At 38.1% G+C, this 20,983-nt stretch overlaps 1 protein-coding gene across 3 annotated transcripts in view; it reads right to left on the bottom strand.

The window, feature by feature from the left end:
• The window catches only part of ZDHHC17 (zinc finger DHHC-type palmitoyltransferase 17), a 68,726-nt gene extending 49,229 nt beyond the window's left edge, over positions 1–19,497 (bottom strand). For 2 of the 3 annotated variants that reach the window (XR_004357125.1, XM_032688154.1), the window contains exons 1-2: positions 19,398–19,497; positions 1,042–1,145 (exon numbers count right to left, since the gene is read on the bottom strand). Coding sequence is in view for 2 of the 3 variants with exons in the window: in XM_032688154.1 (XP_032544045.1) it covers positions 1,042–1,145; positions 19,398–19,460 (167 nt within the window). In the remaining variant the exon portion in view is untranslated. Of the gene's footprint in view, positions 1–1,041; positions 1,146–18,551; positions 18,917–19,397 lie in introns of those variants that run through there. The other variant, XM_032688155.1, reaches the window with a different exon arrangement.
• Between the last annotated feature and the right edge of the window lie 1,486 nt (positions 19,498–20,983).

The raw sequence follows: 20,983 nt of genomic DNA, 5'->3' as shown, positions 1-20,983 counted from the left end.
AAGTAACGTGTAAAACCACTTCTGCTGCCACACTTTCATGCTTTTATAAGAAGCAGCTGGTTTGATACAGTGCCAATATTTTAACTTCTAAAAATCCCCTAATGTGAGTATTATAGGTTGTAGTATTACTATTAAAGTATTTAGAGCAACAATTGCAGAGTCAGTCCACATCTGTTTCAGGAAGCTAAACTCTTTACAACTGAAAACAAAAAGTGAAGGAAAGTACATATTTCCTAAACCTAAACTGGGCCTATGTCACATGCAGAGCTGCTTCTTTCAATTAGGGGAGGTGTCTTTTAGGAAAAAAAGGAAAGAAAAATTTTCTTTTAAGAAGAAAAAGGCAAATAGCTCTGCAAGATACATAATGGTTTAAGCATTCAAATTAACAATACATTAAAAATAAAAATCTTACCAATCTCCATATCAGCTCATTGCAGAAAAGCGAGTGGTTTCTGAATGGCAAACAATAACTAACAAGTAGCATCATGACAACACTCCAGAAAGTCTTGTGAATTAGTATGTTACTACTGTGTAACAAATTTGTGCAATTCATGTATATTAAGAACACAATTACTAAATTTGCACACAGTTTACTCCTACAATCCTTTTTCAGCAATAAACTGGTGTCATAGCAGCACTGAAAGTGCAGAATCAGAGATAATGAAGCAAGTTACAGAGACACAGTCTTCCTACCCTATAAATCAATTAAACTGCTATGTTTGCATATAAATGTTACCTACTTACCTCTTAATCATCACCTACAGAAAATAAACATTAGTACCAACAGGAAGAAAACCTCCCGCTCTCTTCCAACAATCTCTCTTACAACCGTCCATATTTACAACTTACCATAATTCCTCCCATACATTTTCATACAACGCTCGCTCATAAATTTGTCCTAACAGTAATCACTTCTGAAATTTTCCACTCTTGTATTGACAAGTACAGTTTACCTTCCACTTTACATAAACAATAGAATCCATTTTACTGTTTCTAACTAATACAGACACAGACAAATCTAATGCTCAAAAATAAACTTACTGTGTGGCTTTAACAATGTCCCAAGTGCTGTAATCATCAATGTGGCTTTTCCGTCCAAGAGACTCACTATATCCATGGTTGTAATGGCTTTGAGGTTTTAATTCCTAAAAAAGACAAACTTGCTTTTAGAACACCCAAACCAGCAAGTTTCTCAGAAAAAAATAAATTATAAGCAAAACTAAAGCTTCCTAAACATGAGGATGGTACATTTCTACATTTTGGAAAGCAGGTTGCCACATTCCCCAGTGTAGAACTGAAATACTTTACAGAGAACACAACTTGTAATTGCAGAGTTCTGCCAAATCCTGGACTAAGGTAACTTTATAGAATGTTAACAAAATGTAACAGCAATTTTCTTTGGTCGGTTTTGGGTACGGTTTTTTTGTTTTGCTTTACTTTGCTTTTATAAATAAAACATAGCATAGTTAAAAAACCTATTTGCCATAAACTGACAAAGTCTCACTCTGTTTCTACAAATAAACATTGTATTTCAAATAGCATAGTCAAATACCTTCTATAAAAAAGTAACTGGGAATGATTAATAACACTGACTAAAAGCTACTGATGCTTTATTGATTCTTCAGTTCCAGCCCAAGCTTCAGAGGTTATCTGTGTATGTTTAACCTACAGGCCTCAGAAATAAATGGCATGACCATGGCACGTCCTTCACCAGATACAACTCCTTGACTTAATTCTGTTGATGAAGGGCAACGCTTCCAGGTTCAATGTTTCCCTTGTGGAATCTGTATTCAAATACTGTATTGATAGATCACTAGGGCAGCAACACACCATTTTTCTCTACAGAATTCCTGCATGTGAAAGCTCTTCAAGCTGAAATTGAATGATGAATTTTATACAGCTTCTGGACAATTTTCGATTTGTTACACATATTGTAGCTGATTGTCTCTTTGTATTAGCCACGCAACTCAGCATAGCTACCTAAAACGTGAAAACGTGCGTGAATAAACAAGAAAAGTAGTAAGCTTTCTGGGAATTCTAAAAATGAATTTCAACTGGTTTCATTAAAATGTATTATTTACTTTCAGTCAGTTTTCCCCAACATATACTTCCAGGAACAGAATTTTTTTCTTTACTCTAAACATGGAAACACTTTTAAACACCTTATGAAAGGTGTTTAATTAAATGATCCCAACTTCCTCGTAGTTACTGAAATGTGTGATCAACTTGTTTGTTATTATACTAGACAGATTTTTAATTTTTTTTTAAATAAAGATAAATGAGTTAAGGCAATGATCACGTAGTGCACTTAACCTTAACAAGGATTCACAGTCACAAATCCCCACCACTACCTCTCCCAAGAGGCCTATGTTGAACTGATACCTTAAGTGACTAAGATATATTAGGGCTAGGGAGACTCCTACTGCCAAGATGAGCAGGCCTCCCTATTTCTCACGTTCTCTCAGCTGTGCAGTAATTTCTGCAAAAGGAATTGTTGGTCCCAATGAGATGTAACTTCTTAATGTGCCCAGTTGTGGCTAATCAGCCAAAGTGTTTTCTTGCTTCCCAGGACAACGTTAACCAGCTCTCCATTGACTGGATGGGAGCTTAAGTGAACTGCTCTCTGACTCTCAGTCCAGACATTACTCATCTTGGCTATATAAACACAATTCCTCCTGGTAGCTGGATGCTGGCAATCAAATCCGTCATCACAAATTTTTATCATTAAAGTTATTTTAAAATAAGTATCTCTACCCTAATATTATTACATACATTATCTATGTTTTTTAGACACAGAAGAAGACTTAAGTCCAAAAACCACATTTTAAATATTTCCAGATTTCAACACCCTGAAGTACTTCTTAGGCAGAAGTCTAAAAGCTTTGGATACCACTTATAATCTCAGAGTAAAGTATCTTCAGTAAAGTAAAGATACTTCAGAAGTAAAGATACTTCAGTATCAAGAAGTTAGTCTAGCTGTAAATCTGAAAACTCTCAGTAATTACTTAAAAACTGAGTAACTTTCGTAGATCCCATTTGTAGTGGTTACATACAATATACCTATTTCAGACAGGAGGAAAAAAATCTAAGTATGAGACATTCTACTGCATTTAGTATATTGTGTAGTACTGAATTTATATAGTAATTTATATAGTTAGAAAAATTATGAAATTTTATACACTAAAAAATCTTACAAGAAATTCAACCATTTAGGACTTTAAAACCAGAACACTGTAACATTGACAACTAATGCAGCAAAAGTCTTCATTTTGAAAAGAGATTTATTCTTATGCATGACTTTTCTTCAGAAAAACAAATTTTTCCATTTCACACAGTACCTAAGTGATTGCCAGATCATATCTTTCCTTGACCACAACATTATTCTGTGTCACTTAATTTTTCTTTCTAAGCCTGAAAAACTATCTAGATGAACCAATTAAGCATTGCCAGCCCAGCAGGAAGGTTGCTCTGTTGCCATCTCTACAGGAGAGACAACCTAAAAATGTAACAGGGCATCTGCCGCCATCCAATTGTCTCCTACAATTCAGAAACACAGCTTCACTTTGTTTTGAAGAACAACAGCTTATCCAAATCTTTTTTTCTCCAGCTACTAGATAGGCCAGAGTGTTATTCCGTGTACAGGATGCTGGAAAAGATACCAGACATCATTACAATTAAAAAAAAAAAAAAAAAGAAAGTATAAGAGAAAGCTAAATTCATTATTTTGTCCCACATCATTTCCTCTTTTCAAAAGCAGGATTTAGATATCTCTGTTAACCCATTATTACACCACACCACTGTAGCAGGATTTTATATATCCAATTGTAATCCTCAGACCATGAAAAGCTAAAGGATAAGTTGGCAGAGACCAGAACAAAAAAAATTCACTGTCCTAGAGCATCTTGATGAGGAGACAGTAGTTTGATGTATTTCTTAGCCTTCCACAGCTACTGGGAGGGGGAAAAGTCTCTCTTCTTATCTAATAATTATTAAAAGCAAACTGAGAAACTTGGGCTATTTTTCAGTCAGGTATTACTGTACCAGAGAACACTATTTTTCTTAAACTGCATTTTCCTGACCACTTCAAGCATGCAAATCAGGTTTCTGTTCCCTTGAGCCTGCACTAGTCAGTCAAGAGAACATTTCCTGGCAGTGTAAATTTATGTCAGCCTAGAGTGATCACGAAATCACAGCCTTATGATACTAATGTTTTCATAAAAAGATTTATGGGAATACAACAAAACCTTACATTTTAACTATTAACCATGTAAATTCAAAAAAGTGAGAGAGTATATTCCTTACCTCTTCCTACAGCATATCTACTACTTTTCTAATGACTTAAAGCTAATGACAGTACCCTTAACTTGAAAAAAGGTATCATTTTTAATTTCCTTTTGTACTGATAGCGTCTCTGAAATACTGTTTTTAGCAAAATTTGAATGTTTCAATATACATTAATGCAAAATAGCTGAAGTGATAAAAAAGTTAGATTTGAGGCGATGGCAGGTGATGCATGACATGACTAAGCAAAAAGCAGTTCTCCTTCTTTCCCTCAGACATACATGAGCAGCTACAATCCATTTGTTTAATATAAAGACTCACAACAAATATGAAGTGAACCCTATGTTTCATGATTTACTAAGAGAGTTGAGTTCATATTTTACATTTAAGAATAGTTGAAACAATTCCTAAAATCCTGAAATGTGTATGAACATCACATCCTCCAACATCATACCACGAAATTCTTCTATGCCGTAATATGAACTATGGAAAAAAGAATGACTTCAGAGGTGCCTGAAAAGAAGATGTAAACTCTGCTCATTTTGGAAGTAAATCTTTTAGGACAAATCACAGGAAAGCCTATAAAATCTGAATTCTCATCCAATACAGTCAGGTCTCTGCAGTCTGGACACAGATTCCCAATCTTAGACTAAAAATTTATCACTCAGTATTATCTAAGCAACTTGGTAGTGGCATGTTGGCTCACAGTAGAATGCTGGCTCCTCTAAGTGCCACTACACTGTGTTTAACTCTTACCTGGCATTATAAGTGCCTGGTTGATGACTGTGATCTGCAGAGTAGCTTCTCAGTTATTAAGTCAAAAAGCTGCCAGGAATCAAGAGAAAAGAGAACCTGGATTCTGTGAATCACAGTAATACTTGATTCACCCCGTGACAGGTGATTTGGATCAAGGCAGTGCAAATAACGCTGTTACACACTACACTTGGCTGACAAGGGAAAAATGAAAGAAGCAAGGCAGCAGCTAGGAACTGCAAATCCTGTGCAGGGCTAGGATACAGTACTATAAATGCAGAAAAGTAGTTTCTTCTAGTTATTCTAGACAGAATTATTTAGAAAGAAATAATCAAATACTAACATTAACAGAACGTAACCCAGGTTTTCACCATTTTAACTGGGCAAGTTACCAGGAACAGGAAGTCAACTGATAGCCTCAAGTACGAGACCATTAGAAGCTCTACAAGGAGCGAGTGCAAACCAGCTATCTGCTCGGGGTGTTATCGCTGTGTCTACCAAACACAGCTAGCAAATTCTCTCCTTGAACCTCAAGCTTTTGATTTCACAGTCCGTATCAGTCTTAGGCAATTCTCAGAACACTTTGGTTATTTATCTCTCTGCTTAGAAAGCCTACTAGTTTGATTAAATATTAACTTTGTAGGAAACCAAAACTACTGCATTCAACACTTAAGCTTCCCAAATGTCATGGTTTGTGATATACTTAGTCGACAGAACTCAACCATCAGAATTAGCCATCTTTGCTTTTACAATGGCTATATATACCCACTAATGGAAAAAATGGAAATAATCAGACTTCAAATTACTTCAACCAAACTAGTATAACCTTATGCCTGACAGGTATTTGGTCCTATCAATAAAGTCATTTCCAAATGAAGTGCAAAGCTCTTAGTTATTCAATGAACAGCACTGAAAGCCAAAAGCACATTCCTAAAACTCACAAGAAGTCCTTTTAAAAGAAAAAAAAATCCTACAATTGAAACCCATATTTTCTAATACTTATACTAGAGACAAATAAATGTTTTCTGAAGCAAAAGTTTTCTGTTGTTCAAATGAAAAAGAGTAAATGTAAACTCTTCTTTGTATCTGCCCAGCCAGCGGTCAAGCTTTGCCCTATGGCTCTGCAGATAGTTGAAAAGAAAGAATCAGAAAAGGAGAGTATCATGATTGTTTCATTTGACTACACTACATTGTTACAAACATTATCAAAAAGGAGAGGAGATTTTCAAATGCCATTATGGAAAGTAATTTATTTGTCTGTAGGACTATAACAGTATATTTAAACCATTAAGTTTGCAAGAAGGACTCAGCAGTAAGACAAGCCAACATTTAAAAAGTGAAAAAGCTAAGCCTAAATATGCAAGGATATCAACTCAATTACTTAATAAAACTTGTATAGAAACCAAAATTCCAAATGCTTGCACGTTATAGGCCATGTAAAAGACATGGCTTAGAACAAAACCACACCAAAGTTTAAGAACTAGCAAATATTTAACGTTTCTAACACATTCTTTGGCAAGTTGTCTATTTTTAAACGTTTAGCATAGCAATTTAAAAGACTGCCATTTAAAAAGCTGAGGATGTTAAACACAATCTCTTTTTATATGCATTGCTACCAAATATAATGGTTTCAACGCAGGCACAGCCATCATTGCTGCCATAGCACACGCAGGCAATCCCTAAGCCAGCAGCAGGCTGCCTGAACAGAGCTGAGTGCCCAGGCACCACACAGCCTGTGCTGCCCCAGCAGGATCAACCGCAGTGGTGATACGCCAGGGGTGAGTTTGCCCAACGTCAGTCATTCTGAATCTGCAGCTAAGCTAGAAAGAAATCGCAGGTATGACATTCAGACAGCATTTCTTTCTGGAGTTTAACAGAAAATTAAATCAGACAAAATAGAGATTACTTCCTAGAACCTGCTGGACAGAAGAGAAAGCCCAACGTTATCCTACACTAACCTAGATTACCTGCCCCCCAATATTAAAGGAACAGAAATAAACATTAGAAGGTGAAAAATAATGATTTTAGACTTTTAAGTTCTCACCTAACAGAATGAACCTCCTCTAAATTCATATGCCCTCACAAAAATTTTAGGAAAATACTTAAAATTCTTGAAAATACTGACTTTCTTTAAACATATGATATAACAGATTGATAATACAGTAATGACATGATATTTTGAGCCTAGAATATAAACCACATTCACAAATGGTTTCAATAGTATTCCCAAGTGTTAAAATATTTTTCCTCTTATGATGAAAATATTTATTCCAGGAAAATTCAATTTTTCAATGATCATCCACTGTTAAAAAACACTAACAGCTAATTAAAGGCTGAAAAACTAATTGAAACCCAAGCACATTTGTTCTTCACTATTTTGGTCTTCAGTGACAATGGCTCTTCCCCAGCTGAAAGTCAGAAAAACTCAGCAGAAGGTTGCAGAGCAGAGCCTGATTTCACTGATTTACAAAAAGCAGGTTGCAAACACTAAATCTCTACTTATTTCATTCTGTTTCAAGGAGCCATGTCCAAGCATGACTTGAGCCAAATTAGTGGTTTACCATTACCAGAAGAGAAAGGTCATTTCTCTGCCCACTCTCCCCCACTGCTCTTGGCTCCTGCTCCTGCTGCCTGACTCAAGCCAGGTTTGGTGCTCAGAGCTGTCATCCCACTGTGCCCACTCAATTCATTACGGTGAGGGGGCAGGGGGGATCAACAAGAAACTGAAAAAACTGAACCTTTTACTAGGACAGCAAGTTGAATCTGTTTTGCCTGTGAAAACACAGGCTCCAGAGCCACTGAGAGAGGGAAAGCGAGTAAACAGAAGGTAGCAGGAAAGTTTTGGCAGCTGTTAATTGTTAATTTGACTAAGTAATCATGGAACAACACATTCCAGCTTTTAAATATTCAAGGAAGTCAGGCTGACAGGCTGAAGAAAATTATTCTACTTAGAAACTGCTAGAGTTGTTTGGCTTAGAAGGTTGCAAGAAAGACAGATTTTGCTTATTTATAAGAATCAAATTTGGTTCTCCAATTACTACCAAGGGTCACTTCTAGATGAACTTCCCACTTCAGTGACTATCCTTTGACAGTGCCGTATTCACTCTTATGCATCTGTGACTAGTTTGTCATCACTCATTAGCCACAAAATGTGCAGACTGCTTGCACAGATGCACAAGTAATGCAGTGTAGAAAAAAAAAAAGAACCTCAAAAGAGTGAGAATAATGTTCTAAAGAAAAAAAAAAAGGTGTTTTGGAAAAAAGAAACAACAAAGAGAAGAAAAGGAAACCTCCTCTGCCAAACAGGACCAATAAGATGCAGAAAGAGAAGATACAGCAAAATATGAAATATAACTCCAAAGGAAAAAAGACAAAGTGCAGGGGAGAGAAGGGGAGAAAATAAGTGTTAATTTTTGAAGGTGTGCTAATACCAGCATTCCCAATCAATCCTCCTCATAACCAAATGCACAAATAAAGTTATGCTCATTTCCCCATAATACTCAAAGCTTTTAATCTTTTCTAATAAAAAAGCCTAAATTAAATAAGATTAAGGAAAATTCTGAGAATAGTATTCTCAGAAAAAAATTAAGAAGTTTAATGCATTAAAGTACAAGATGACTAAGACTGAATTATTCTGAGATAGCAATTTTATAATTCACAATTATATATAGCAGGAGGATATGAATAGGTCAATATGCCTGCTCAGACATAAGAAAGGGAGGAAAAAACTGCTGCTTACAGCTGCTACACATGGCTCTGGTAGCATTAACAGATGGCCAGGACTGCTTTTCCTTTAACGTTATGCAATATCACTGCAAGGAATCGACACCATGATCAAAATCAGACACTTAAATTCTGAATGGTGACCAAGATAATTGAGATTTAAAGAGAAAATACTATGAAGTTTTAAAATAAAAACTTAGCAACAAAAGCATTACTTTCTATAAAATATTGCATACTATTGCCTCTGTTTCTTAATAGAAACAAAGTAATTTCTTTTTTATTTGATGACGACACTATTTTAATATCTGGCTGCAGTCAAAAGAATCATAATAAAATTGGAAGTGACTGCAACTATTTCATGGAAGCTAAATAATAAAATAATCCTCATGCATGAGTGTTACATTTAGCAGGGACTACTGGAGGTTAGTATTAAAGAATTCCTTCCCCCATATTTGGGTGTTCAATTTCCCTGTTTGTCATTTACTACAATAGAATGCTTTTTAGTTTGCTCTCCCCATCCTCCTCCTACTTTTAAAAAGGTGCAAGAATCTATACAGATAAATTTATATATAGCTATTTACACATTGTAAACACCCACGTTCATTTATATACACATAAAGACTAATTCATGAACTAGCATTAATAGAAAAATGCTCAAACCAATTAATCACAAAGAAAAGAGAGATACTGTTGGTATTTTACCATTTTTAATGAAAGATCCTCTTCTGAAGTTTATGATCACTTTCCTGCCCCTACCCCTTCACCTAATCTGCAACACAGAAAGTCACAGAAACAGAGGTGAAAATGATCATGTCTTCATTTTGGAGAGAATCCCATTTAATTCTTTACAGGCATAAGAAGAATAGCTTTTCCTTCTCTAGAAACTGTTTTCTCCCTACATTTACTGCTGTAATGGCTAATCTGACTAGCTGCTGACTGTCATCAAGTGGGAGCAGTCTGATCCTTCTCATACTCACATGAAGTCCTAGCCAAAGAAAGATGAATTCTGTATGGCCACGTAGGTTCATCCATTTGAGGAGCCAGAGTGTTCAGCATCTCTGAGCTCCTAAGATTGTCTGAACTGGAATGACTCACACACATCTTCAGTTTAGCTAATACATGCTAGAAGACTTCCAACTAAACGAGATTACATTCTCCATGAGGAAAAAAAAGTGTGCAATTCTGCTTTTTCTTTCTAACTGCTTAAATTATGCTTTTTTTTTTTTTTTAAAAGTTCAGTGTTTGACTTGCAAATATATACCATCAGACTTGCTTTACTTTGACCCATACAATTTCTGCTAGGATTCTCCCTGCCCCCATCACAGCATTAAATTACACAAAATGAGTACAACATGACAAAATAAACTTCCATTCAATGGTAATTCTGTCACTGCTTTCCATTACATTTGCCATTTTGCTGTAAAGTCTGTTTGGTTTACCTCCCAAACTTTTGGTCTACCTGCATGGTTTCTTGACATGCTAAAAGATGCATTTATGAACATCCCTGGCAAAGCTAATTATAGAATACATAAACAATGGGAAAAAACCTGCACCTAATACTCAGATTTTTTTTCAAAGCAAGCTACAGTTGAAATTGACAATGCCTTCTTTAAAAAGCAGCAAAATAGATTAATAAAAGCCCCATTTCAAACACCATAAAGTGGTTCCTTTTGCTGACACAGTGTTCCACCCACAAGCGAGTCAGCCATCACACAGAGAGCATAATCCTACTCTCCAACATAGATTTAATTTTTTACATAACAAGTTAGAGATGCTCAACCAGAGCCCTTAATCCAACCACTCTATGCAGAGGTCAGAGCTCATGCGATTTAAAGCACAGCTGGTAATGAGTAAGTTTTGTTTCTTCAAAACACCTATCCAAAAACAATCAACCACTTTCTAGTCATTTCCTTACAGATGTTCCTAAATTGAACAGTGTTATACTTTAGGAAGCCACAGCTTCACAAATAGACTTTTTGGAAAGCCTTGTATTTGCACACATAGCATCACCAGCAAGTGCTATTTAAAACAGCTGTGTTTACTACCATTTGTAAAGGTTAAAAAAATTAAAAGTTTAAAATACTATGGTTTAAAGCTCACTTTAAAGCTTTCATTCAGTCAGCAATGAAAGCTTACATTAACACATACATGTTTTTGGCTTTCTTTTAAAGGAATGTTGCATTGTGTTCTCAGGATTTCAGCAAAAATGAAACTTTTTCCAACTGAAAGTTTGCAGATCACTCAACACAAAAAAAAAATCCCTGAGAGACTTAGCATTAGTAGTCAGTCATGAGATTAATGTAAAACTAATTTCGTATTTCACTCTTGAAAAGCACTAAACTTAAAAAATGCACTCAGCTACTTGGAGAAAAAACAGTCCTCTTTTTAAAATTCACAGAAAAGGATATTCTGAATATTCTTTTTCAAAAATCAAGACTTTTCATTCAATTTTCAAACCTACTAGCATCACAACAGTAGAAAGATTAAATCAAGAATTTGAGCACTGGCAAGCGCACATGACAGAACAAGCAGTCAGCCTAGCTACGGATGCTCTTTTCTCCTTGGCAGATACAGAAAAAAAGTTACTGCAAGTTGTGCATAATCTTGATAAAAAATTTCAATTCACCATTCCCCAACACAACCTTGAAGCAGCAAATGGAGCTTCAAATCAACAGCCAGCAAAGCAAACTCCCATTACCACTTACAATAAACACTGGCTGATTTACCCACTTCAACTAGGAAGTGCATGAAAGGTGCTTCTAGACAGGCTAACAGTCAATCTTCTGCAGCAAATGAGACGCGTAGTAAATTCATGGTCTGACAATTAAGAACAGTCCCATTCTATCCAACTCCTTGCCTTCTAAACCAGTCCTGCCAGCTCACCATCTACCTTCTGTTAGTACTGTAGTGCACTTGATTCTACCACGAGTAGTTTTAGTGAACTGGCAAAAAGTTATTCACAGGGGTTTTTTACTGGATGCATTTTCTATTGATTTACTTCCCTGAACTGGCTCATCCTGGGACCAGATAAGCATCACTGGCAGATGAGTGCAGCTGGAAGCATTTAAAGGTAGGTTTCACAATCAGCTTAAGACAAGCTAAAACTGACCTGCCATTAGCCAGGTGGTCACACTCATGGTCCCAGCTGTACCTCCTCCATTAACTCTTACTAGTTCTCACAACAGCACAGTAATGGTTCCAGTTAGATCAGGTCACAGACTCACGAAGCAAGTACCTCCCCAATTCACCTACCGGCCACACAATTGCAGGAAGGGGTTAGGGCTGTGCCTGGGTTCCACCAGGGCTTAAACCCAATCATAAAAATCACATCCCTCAGAGCCAGCAAATACAAGTGTTTTCAAAGCACACTGTGATGTCCTCTCCCTCTTACTACTATGCTTCCTCCTTCTTAGTCATCTTCCCCTGATCTTGAGCAGCTTTCCAACCTCTGACCACAGCATTCCCACTACTCTCATTTTTGGTACCTCCCCTCTTACAGCTACAATTAAGAAAACCCTTCTACAGACCTCAGGGCATCCTAAAACCGTAGGAAGAAATCACCAGATTTCAAAATTGCACAAGACAAATTCTTGTTCAATGTTATACCACATACTGGGCATGACAGACCCGAGGCTTCAATTCAGCCACACTCCCTCTGATTCAGAAAAAGCTTTCTGTTTTGCTCTACAGTCTCATTTGTAATAGAGCCCAGTTTTCTCTCAGCTACAAGGATACCATGAAAATCAAATCTTTCTTATACTTTGAAAACTCATAGAGAACAGTGTGCACGCTGAAATATCAATTACTGAGGCTGTTCCTACCTAAACATGTCAGTACCAATGGCAATATTGTTCAGTTTTCAAGCAAACAGCAAACATTTTCCTCCTTAATTCCCTAAACCCTCTTCCATATTTATAAAGTCTCATTACTTTCCTGAGCAAACAGGCAAACACAGTGAAACAAATGCTGCTGAAAGACTAATCTTCTGTGAAATCTTAAAGAAATAAAGCCTGTGCTTAACAAGGCTTAACAAGGCAAACTGAATCAACACAAATTTGGGTCAAATCAGACATTTATCACTGATGTTTTAAGAGGGCCTGTCTCAGAAAGTTAAAAATCAATTACTGCCCAAATCAAAACAAAATACGTAAAAAAAAACCCTGTAAATAGCTGAAATCTATTTTAAGTGTTTTACTAGATGCCCAAGAACCCACAATTTTATCCCCAAGAAAAAGCCCAGTGGTGAAAAACTGCACAGTTTACAAGGGAAGTGAAAACAACTGTAAAAAAAAAAAATCGTATAGAAACAGCAAGAGAAGCATTGACAATGACCATGACAAATTAGAAAAATACCAAAACCTGAAATGCTGGCAAAAGAATCCAATACATCCCTATCCCTAGAAGGGCAAGCATCATCCTAGCAACAAAAGAAATTAACAAAAGTTGTGAAGATTACAAAGTAAGAATGATAGAACTGTAATAAAAACACAGCCACAAATTTGGAAATGTTCAGTAAGTGCAGAACAAAAACAGTCTAGACAAAAAATTTAAATCATATCTTGCTGCCATAACAAAATGCTTTCTAACAGAACAACAAATATTACACTTCTTTAAAATACAGGTTGCTTAGGTCAACCGTATAGTCCAAAAGCTGTGAATATTTGAATGAACCGAACATGTGAATGAATGGCTTTTCATTATGCCAAAAGAAACTCAAGTCATCTGGATAGAAGACAACATGAATTATGTAAGATTAGCATTTTAAGCTGTTGCTGGCTTTTCTAGTTCTTGATACAGAGCTGACAAAAAAGCAAATATAGTAATGTAGTAGACTAGCGAAGACTAATACTGTGGCTTCACAGGAAATTAAATCTGGCACTTTCAGTTGATAAAGTAGTAGTAATGGTCAAGCACAGTTAATGTCCAAAGTGTTTGATTTAGTATTGTCTGATATTTTAATTAAGAAATTAGAATATAAAGAAAGTTAATTGGTGTGTCTCACATGTACTAAAACTAGAGGTGAACAAGTTTTATGCTTATAGTTTGCTTTGTGACTGTTATACATACTGTCCTAGTTAAGGACTATGCCATTCAAAAATATCCTCTTGGTCTTTTCAGTAGCTCCCATTTTTAAAACCTCAGAGAAGTGTCAATATGAAAACACAACTGAGAGGACACTAAGCATTCTTCAGAGCTTGTACCTTAACCCCACCATATTTCATCATTGTCTGCAACCCAGAAGTAAACAGCAGACAGAGGTAAATTATACTGCGGGGGTGGGGAAAGGCAGGGGAGAGCAAGGGAAAGAAGTAATACTGTGTTTATGATACACTGTTGTGTATCAGTATTCTGATACAACTTGGGGAGGGTTGGGACAGGCCAGACTAAGGTTTTTTAAAAATAAACAACAGCAAAGTCCTATCTAAAAATGAAGGCCAATCCTAGAAATTATCTCAAAAGGATGGAAAAGACTTGGAGGTAGGTCATTATCTGGGCACAAGTTTCCAGTGTGATGCAGTTCCCAACAAGACCAGTATAAATATACGTATGAACAATCAGAGAATGACATGGGTTGGAAGGGACCTTAAAGTTCCAACCTCCCTGCCATGGGCAGGAGCACCAGGCTGCTCAAAGCTCCATCCAGCCTGGCCTTGAAACACTTCTAAGGATGGGGTATCCAGAGGGTGCTTTACTACGGCAACTGTGTGACTGCTACAACAGTGCTCTGTTCTCATGCTCAGTCCTGCAACAGCTACTACACAGAGAGCAAAGCCATGAAAACACTGAAAGAATACGAGAGACCCAAAAGGGTCATCAGGTCTGCAGACCGTAATAGCAGCGTAGGGATCTGATAATCAGCAGCATATTAAATAAATACAGACATATATTTGGATAGCTATCTCTCAAGATGTAATGAAAAAAACCAAATGAAATTCAGACTAGAAACAAGTTTAAGTCTTAAACAGACTAATTACATTATGGGGCAACTTTCCCAGCTATACAATATGATCTATTGCTGTAGGATTTTGTTTATTTTCTTTTATACTTTTAAGTAGTATTCTGGCAAAAAAAAAAAAAAAAATTAAAAAAACCCCTCAGTGCCTGCAATATAAGGTTGGATTAGATCTGCAGTCCTCTCTGGCCTCAATCTCTAAAGCTACCCATGATACACAAAGTAAGGCTCAACCTTCAATATTAAGCATGCTAATTTGCCTGAGACTTCACAGTTCCATTCTCCTTTTTAAATAATATAACAAATGATACCTGATCTTTGAATGAGCTCACAAATGTTAAGACTAATCCCTGGAGTGATCCTGACTAAACGACAGAGTAACTGCTGTACCTGTACATGACAATTAAGAATAATTTGCACTCCGGTACACCTCCAACAATATCTGTGGAACTCCACAGGGAATAGAGTTGGACTGTAAAGTCAGGCCTTTCACTGACATTTTAAACAGAAGAAATTAGAGTCAAAGCTATCTACAATAGGTTTATCTGTTTTCTTCAAACCGCCAACAAGGAATACAAGAAGACATCATGCTTCCTAGGTAGTTATACAAATTGAACCACAGGGAGAGAAACAAAGATAAAATTGAAGGCTTTCATCTGGAAAAATCCCTGTCAGACAGAGCCCGTAACTCTTAGCCCATAACTTTGTAGAAAGACTGTTCTCAGCCAAAACTTTTCTAATGCCAAAAGAGATCTATAATAACCAATAACTTCAATCTTTCTTAAATATATCCCACACCACTTGACACTGGTGGATGCATTACATTGCAGTGACAAAACAGATCTTCCTCCCCAGTAATAGTTTCTCACCATGTAGGAAGGGACACAGCCCTCGACAGCTGAAATACCTCTGACAGTTCAGCCCATATTAGGCCACACATATAGAATATCTTCCAAACACAAAGAAGCAATATAAACAAAATCTATTTCCTAAAGATTTCCCCCTTTCCCACCCTTTGGACTTCAGAATAAAACATCCAAGCCTTTCATCACCTACCACAGCACAGTCAGGAAGTCATTCTTATTTAGAAGGCCCAAGTAATTTAAAGTCAGAAGGCCCATTGGCCTATTAAAATAGTTTAGTCAAAGGATAACAAGCACAAACAGCATGAGCAGAATTCCCCTACTAAGGCTACACTGCATAAAAGGAAGCAGACTTGCCATTCTGTCACCAGAAACATGAACACCGGGAGAAGGAAACAAACCAACAGGGACTACTTAGTCCAGTGTCACTGAGCCATCCTAGGGTGCTCTGCATGTCTCATAATGGAGCTACCATATCACACTGCAGGGCAGCCAATGCCAGGTCCACACTGAGACCAACATCCACAGGGCTCCCTTTGATCATCCATGCACTTAACAATCCTGCAGAAGAATTCACGTATGAAATTTCATATGAAAAAGGTGGTACATCAATCACAGAATTAGAGTCACTCCAACACAGTCTACACTCCTCCGCATTGACATATTTGAAACACGGCTCGGTTATCCATTTGTGGAATTCAAAAATCTGCATTTGGTCCCTAGAAAGACATCCAAATTCAAGAAACGTGATCCAGTCCTTGATGAAAACACCAAGAGCTGGATAATCTATCACTGCCCTCCTTTCTTTGTTACAATGATTACTCACCTTCAGCATTTACCACTTGTGGCTTTCAATTTGATCCCATTCAACTTCACTTTCTAGTCATTGGATCTTGTTAAGTATAAACTGAATAAAGCACTGGTTCTCAGTAGGAAAATATTCAGATGGGGGGAAATAAGATGCTTCTCACTATTTCAAACAATGTGAACGGGGTTTTTGCAAGCCTTTCACCACAAGGCATTATTATTTTTAACTCTTTCCCACACTCTTCATCATTTAACAATGACTTTTAAAGACAAAACTTCATTATTAGCATTACCACACAGCCAAAAGTCATCTCCTTGTTCCTACATATTTTTAATCAAAGCATTATACTTGGAACTTCTGCTGAACTGATGGTTCATATTTGCATCCCACCAGCCAATAAATTTTGGGACAGAATCCCATGCCTATGTTTGCTATCTTCAATGCATTATTTTGAATATAGCTGCACTAAGGTGCACCTTGCTTTACTGGCATAACTTCATATGAATTCTAGATGGTTTTGTACAGTTCTGTCCTCCCTGCTTAGCACCTACCTGTCTTGTTCATCTGCAAGTTTTATTAATGGCAATTTTGACATAACTGCCAAATACTAATGAAAAAATCTGAGTCTAGTAGACTACTTCCTCCAAGACTTCTAGCAACAATGACATCCAGGAATAATCCTTTCTAACAACTAGATGTATCAGCTAACCAGCAGTTCTCCATGCACTTATCATATATTATAAGATCATTCTACAAATATTACATGAGTAATTGATTTTGTCATACTTCACCACTAAAATTATCTTCATAAGCTTTGTTGTTCCACTGGTAATCTTGCAACAATCTTACAACTGGAAGAAAAGAGTAGAACCTACACTCAAAAATTTTGAAAGTAATCTAAATTACTCAGCACAGTAAGTCAACACAAGACAGTAAGAAGCAAGTCTCATAAAAGAAAAAGGCACAGAAAAAAATACCTGGAAAAGATACACAACACAGACAACAGTAGCATGAAACGTAAAAAAAAACTGGTGGAAATTTTGACAGCCCTGTAAAAATCAGTTTTAAATGTATAAAAATGTTGGAACTGATTATATGCTCCAATATCACTACTTGCATAAAGACATAGTGATATTTTCTTAAAAAATGGAAATCACCAGGTATCAAGGCCCCTGACCTTCAAAAGTGACTGAACACAGATGCACTTCATTGTTCAGCAGGCAGATCTGTGACAATAATACCCTGCTATGGCACAGAATCTTTAAGTTTTCAAAAGAGCATTTCTGGAGTGTCTGTTAAAACCCAGTCTGTCTCACCACCACTATGAAAAACATCCTTCTCTTTTAAAGCTTATCTGCACAAACAGATTTTAAGGAATAAGGAAACACCCACTGAAATCCATGTAAACACTACCCTGTGAATAAGGCCTAGCCAGAGACTCAGCATTTCTGGAAAAATCAAATAAAATTCCCTCCAAACTAGTTAGACAAGCGATATTTAATGCATATTAAAAGACTCATGTTGATATTACAGCACACAATATATATTAACTTCCTTCCCCATCTTTTGTAGACGCATTCAACTTTATACATCAAAGGAACATTATAAAATTCTACCACATTAACTAGTTAAAATCACCAATTTAAACTAGATATTTTAGTTTGCTATATAGTAATTACTCAAAGTTAATTTAACAAATACTATTCTTCAATCTTTAAAACACAATGGTTTTCTGACAGTCTGTAGATGCTTTTTATTCCATTTTATAGTTTTAGACTAGCCGTCTAAAGTTTCTGCAAGTTAAGAACAGTTTCTGTCAAAGAACATCAACATTGCACAGTCTGGATCCTTACTGAAGACTTGTGTCACTTCTGAAAAACATCAGACACTGCTAACAAGGGTATTTCTCCAGTTAGTCTAAAGAAACATGTAGCAAGAGTCTACACGCATCACTTAAAATAAATCCCACCCCCCAAAAAAAATATCAAGACACTTATTTGGGGCTTATTGCTTTGTTATTTAACAGATGGGTCTATTCTAAAGTCACGAGCACAATTTAGAGAGCTAGAGTGGGTAGGATACACAACTGCACATAGAGGCCCATAGAGCCTCTTCAGTCACCAAATAAACTAAAAGTGTCTTTTAGGATGCTGTTTAAGGAAAAAAGTACCATCTGCTTAGCAAAAACTGGAGCCTGGCATATGCACTTATCTGTTTTGTAGGCTGAAAAATCAATTCTTACAGTCCTTAATGTATCAGATGACAAGTCCACACGTAAAAGCTTTTCTAAACTATTTAAAATACATTTCAAAACAATCATACTATTGCTCAAGAATGCACGCATGCCGCTGTCAAAGGTGGGCGGCATAACAGAAGGGTAAAAAAAATGTCACGAAACGACCTCTACATGTTACCTGTAACCATTCTCGCACAGCGAGGCCCACACATTGGCCAAGACAGACCGTTTGCTCTCAAAATAAAGCCACGGCACACGAGATGGGCTGGATAGGGCCAGGCCCGACCTGCGGGCGAGCCGCGGGCCAGTGTCAGCCAAAACCAAGGGGAAACATTTATTTCTCCACCCCCGAACCGCCGCCTCCCGGGCTGCCGGGCCGGGCCAGGGGCCGGGCACCGAGCGCTGCTGCTCCGGGGCCGGAACCGCGGCACCTCCCGGGGCGGCTCTGCCCCCGCCACCGCCTCGCCCCCGGCCCGGGGCGGGCGGGACCGCCGGGGAGAGCGCACGGGAGGGCCCGCGGCGGACCCTGCCCCGCTTCCTGACACCCGCACCCGCTACCCCGCCTGGCCGCCTCCCCGCCCGGCCCTGCCCTGCCCTGCCCACCCCGGCCCGCCGCCGCGCACACCCAGGCCGGCGGCGTGGGACGGCGGCGCACCTCCCGCCCTGCGCGCACCCCGCCCGCCCGCCTCGCCCCGCTGCCCCCCGCGGCGGGGGCGCCGTCCCGGCCGCGCCCTGAGCCCCGCTCCCGCGCCTCAAGCCCGCCCGGCGGGTCGCTCCCACCTCCGGGTGCAGGATGGGGACGCAGCCCGCCTCCTTCTCGTACTCCTCCAGCGGCGCCGCCATCTTCCTGCCAGCCCCGCGCCCGCTGCATGCCGGGTACTGTGCGCGCGCCCGCCACGCACACGCGCACCCGCACCCGCACCCCCCCTTTCCCCTCACGGCCCGAGATAGCGGAGAGAAACTCGCGTGTTTGTGTGTATGTATGTGACTGGGTGTGTGTGGGGGGGTGTGTGTGGGTGTAGGTGTGTGGGGGGGTGTGTAAGAGTGTGTGTGTGTGTGTATGTGTATGTAAGAGTGTGTGTATGTGTATGTAAGAGTGTGTGTATGTGTGTGTATGTATGTAACTCTGTGTGTGTGTGTGTCTGTGTGTGTATATATGTATACGTATGTATGTGTTTGTGTGTGTCTCTGTATATGTGTATGTATGTGTGTGTACTTATATGTGTTTGTGTGTGTATGTATGTGTCTGTGTGTGTGTACATATATGTGTTTATGTATGTGTGTGTATGTGTACTAGATATGGTATATGCATATATGTATGTACATACCCCATATATTTGGAGATAGCAGCCTCAGTACCCCTGGAATCAATGTTTAGTACAGTTTATGTTTGGGAAGACAGCTTAATTAAGTTCATTACAAGTTGGAATGTAAGCGAAAGGAGAGCTCCCATGTACACTTACTGTAGATTTGGTTCCAGGCTAAGCAATGTCTGTCCATTCTTCTTTGGGAATTATCTTCATGCCTGCTAGGTAGCAAAGAGAGCATGGGAAGAAACCCAGAAGATTTTAATAAGGTTTTTGCTCTCAGATGCAGGAATGTTTGAAAGCCCCCAAGAGTCCTGAGGATGCCTGGAAGCGATTCCTTCCAATCATTTGTACCTAACTGGGGCACACTGCTACCCAAACTGGTGGTTTCTTACATCCCAATACACGCAACACTGTCCAGATGGCCGAGTCTCCGCTGCAGATTCAGGGGACAAATTATAAAATAGGTTTGGTTATGTTTAACTGGTCATTTCCGTTCTTACAGGCTGTGTCATGCACATACAGCCAAGATTAGGAATCCTAAAGCTCTTTATTTCAATTTATTTTTTTAAATAAATTACATTTTAATAAAAAATGTTTTTGCAATTGCAGAATGTTATCACTGGTTTGACTGCTGCTTTGTATTGCTATATCTATGGTGCTCCCATTAGCCTTTGTGAGAAAGGGACCTTTAGATAACACATTTTGTTGTATCATAATACGTTAAGCTCATAAGCCTAAAACCCCACAATGATATTCTCTTCATTACTCTTTCCTATCTCATGCAAAATGTAACAGAGGAGCACTAATAAAATCTGACTGCAGCATTATTAAAATGTTAAACCATAAATATCTTTTTTTTTTTGCAGTATATTTAAATTCAAAATTGCCAAGAAGAAGAAGAATGACATAGGATTTAGAAACTGGGGGTGTGAAACAGGTCTCAAAGCACATATTTGAAACCATAAGGACTGAAGTGCTAAAAGAGCAGAACAAGACAGTATACAGAGTATACAGGAGAGGATCTTTTTTTAACTGTCTATATTATTAAACGTACTA

This window comes from Chiroxiphia lanceolata, chromosome 5 (assembly GCF_009829145.1).
Source record: "Chiroxiphia lanceolata isolate bChiLan1 chromosome 5, bChiLan1.pri, whole genome shotgun sequence".
Classification (NCBI taxonomy): domain Eukaryota; kingdom Metazoa; phylum Chordata; class Aves; order Passeriformes; family Pipridae; genus Chiroxiphia; species Chiroxiphia lanceolata.
Note: the sequence above shows the minus strand (reverse complement) of the source record. Positions and strands in the feature narration are given on the sequence as shown.